The sequence below is a fragment of the Limanda limanda genome, chromosome 4 (genome assembly GCF_963576545.1).
Source record: "Limanda limanda chromosome 4, fLimLim1.1, whole genome shotgun sequence".
NCBI classification, from domain to species: domain Eukaryota; kingdom Metazoa; phylum Chordata; class Actinopteri; order Pleuronectiformes; family Pleuronectidae; genus Limanda; species Limanda limanda.
The window spans coordinates 24,495,781-24,497,995 of NC_083639.1; the positions used below are offsets into that span (position 1 = coordinate 24,495,781).

The 2,215-nt window shown below is 40.5% G+C and overlaps 1 protein-coding gene across 1 annotated transcript; it reads right to left on the reverse strand.

Moving 5' to 3' along the window:
* Nucleotides 1–1,647, reverse strand: g0s2 (G0/G1 switch 2). Its single transcript, XM_061069928.1, has 2 exons — nucleotides 1,190–1,647; nucleotides 1–801 (listed from the first exon to the last, which is right to left on the reverse strand). The coding sequence occupies exon 2, from the start codon at nucleotides 797–799 to the stop codon at nucleotides 425–427; it is 375 nt and encodes a 124-aa protein (XP_060925911.1). The 5' UTR covers nucleotides 800–801; nucleotides 1,190–1,647; the 3' UTR covers nucleotides 1–424.
* Nucleotides 1,648–2,215: the final 568 nt, after the last annotated feature.

A 2,215-nucleotide genomic window follows, 5' to 3' on the forward strand; every position in this document is an offset into this window, starting at 1 on the left:
TTGTACAAAATGACACCAGATGATTTATTGAACCTTTACAGCATTCATCTTTGAACATTCAAACATAGAGTAAAAAAAATCGGTTAAATAAATAAAATGATCTTCGAAAGTTGCACATTTACAGTATTTTCACACAGCATAATATTTCCAACATTGTTCCTCTTTTAAGATGTATGTAGCTGTAGCAGCAGACACATCCACCAGACAATAGGTGGTGCTATACAGCAGTTTATGCTGCCTTCATTATTAACACATTACTAACCTATGACCACTGGTTAGTAAACTTAATTTGTAAGCAGCACAGAGTGGCAGGTGTGTGCGGGTGTGTGTGTGTGTGTGCGGGTGTGTGTGTGTAGCTCATTGATGTGGCAGCAGAACTCAAGTCTAAATATCTCAAGTTACTGAGTGTTGACTCCTTTTGGCTTTAGGAAGCATGCAGCCGGTTGGCAATGCTTCGATGGCTGAGTCTGTGAGTCTTAGAGAGTGTCGTACGGAGGGTCGTGGCCCCATCTTTATGAGCCAGCTCCTCCTCATCCTCCTCCTCCGTACCTTCCTGTTCTCCCACATTGTTCTGTGTCTCCGCCTTAACAGTTCTCTGCTCCCGGGCCAACATGAGGACTATGTCTGCATCCATCGGCTGACCAGAGGAGAAGGGTTGACAAACAGTTTCAACCAACCCGATGATTGTCCCCAGTACAGCAAACATAGAGCCAAGCAGGTAAACCTTCAAAAGACCCCGTCCGGGTTTCTGACTCAACATCTCTCTGGCAAAGGGGATCAGCTCCTGCATGGTTTCCATTCCTACATAAGACATAAGAGTGGGTCAGAAATTGTGTGTAGACCTATCAACAATTTACATAACAAATAATTATCATCTAAAAAAAAAAAGCATAGAAACAATGGCAGAATGCATTTATCACATAAAACTACCAAACATTAAAACATTTATAATTTAAGCCTTTTGGCTCTGGGAACTTATTAGTAGAAATTGATGTTACCACATATCATACTAACTGAACAGCAACAAAGCAGTAGCATTAAATGGATTTGCACAACATACAAAATATAATTGACATGTCATAATAAATGCAAAAATAATAAATTGCCAACTAGAAAATACACTTTAGTAATATAAGCACAACAGCCTTTACTATGCATTACATACACTATTTCCAAATTAATAGCTTACTGTAATGAAGTCTGTTGTTTGTCGTAGGCAGGCGTTTACCCTATTCCAGTTTGCTGCAGGAACACACCTTCACTGGACACTCTGGCAATTTATATACCCACTCTCTCCACCCACACTGTGACAGCTGCTGAATATTTATGAAGAGTGGAGGAAGTACTGAAAGCCAGGCACTTTAACCCAGATATGTGCAGGCGTATAACCCAATTTGAAGCATGTGCATGTAAGAGTTGTCATAGTTGATAAATTACTTGCTTACATCCATGGTCCATACATCTAGTTCCTACCTCAATCAGTAACATTCTTTCAGTCCTCTAATTGTTCATAGAACTAAAACTATAGCATCTATTCACCGAATATAGATAGCTGGATAGATCTACTTTATTGCTCCAAAATTGGGGGAATATTTCCCCTTATATAGTATGGGAAGGGAAAAGACAAAACGAAGACAAGCTCACCTTCCCATTATGCTAGAAGTGTGTCAATGTTGTAATTTTATAAATACGTTCAGTTACACGTGGCATCTATTGCACTTCTGTCCGCCCTGGGAGAGGGATCCCTCACATGTGGCTCTCTCTGAGGTTTCTACTTTCTTTTTCCCCTGTTAAAAGTTTTTTTTACATAGTTTTTCCTATCTTGTTGAGGGTTAAGGGTGGAGGATGTCACACTTTGTTAAGAGCTATGAGGCAAATTGTGATTAATGAATATGGGCTATACAAAATTTGATTGATTGAATGATTGATCAGGATTCTAATGGTATGTTGTCATTTTGATGCAGTGTTCGAGTCCATATAGGCTCAAATACATGCCGGGGACCTGGTTCCATGTGAACTGTCACCAAATAAAGGGGAAAGGTTGTGTAAACCCTGCAGCATGCCTGTTGCTGCAACACTGGCAATACTGGTGTGAACAATGGTCAGAGCGTACGCCATACAACACACGTACCACTCATAATTGTGACTAAGAGCTGCGCAGGAAATGAAGGGATGTTCTGAATCACATCTTGTGCTGCTAACACTCCCCCTGACT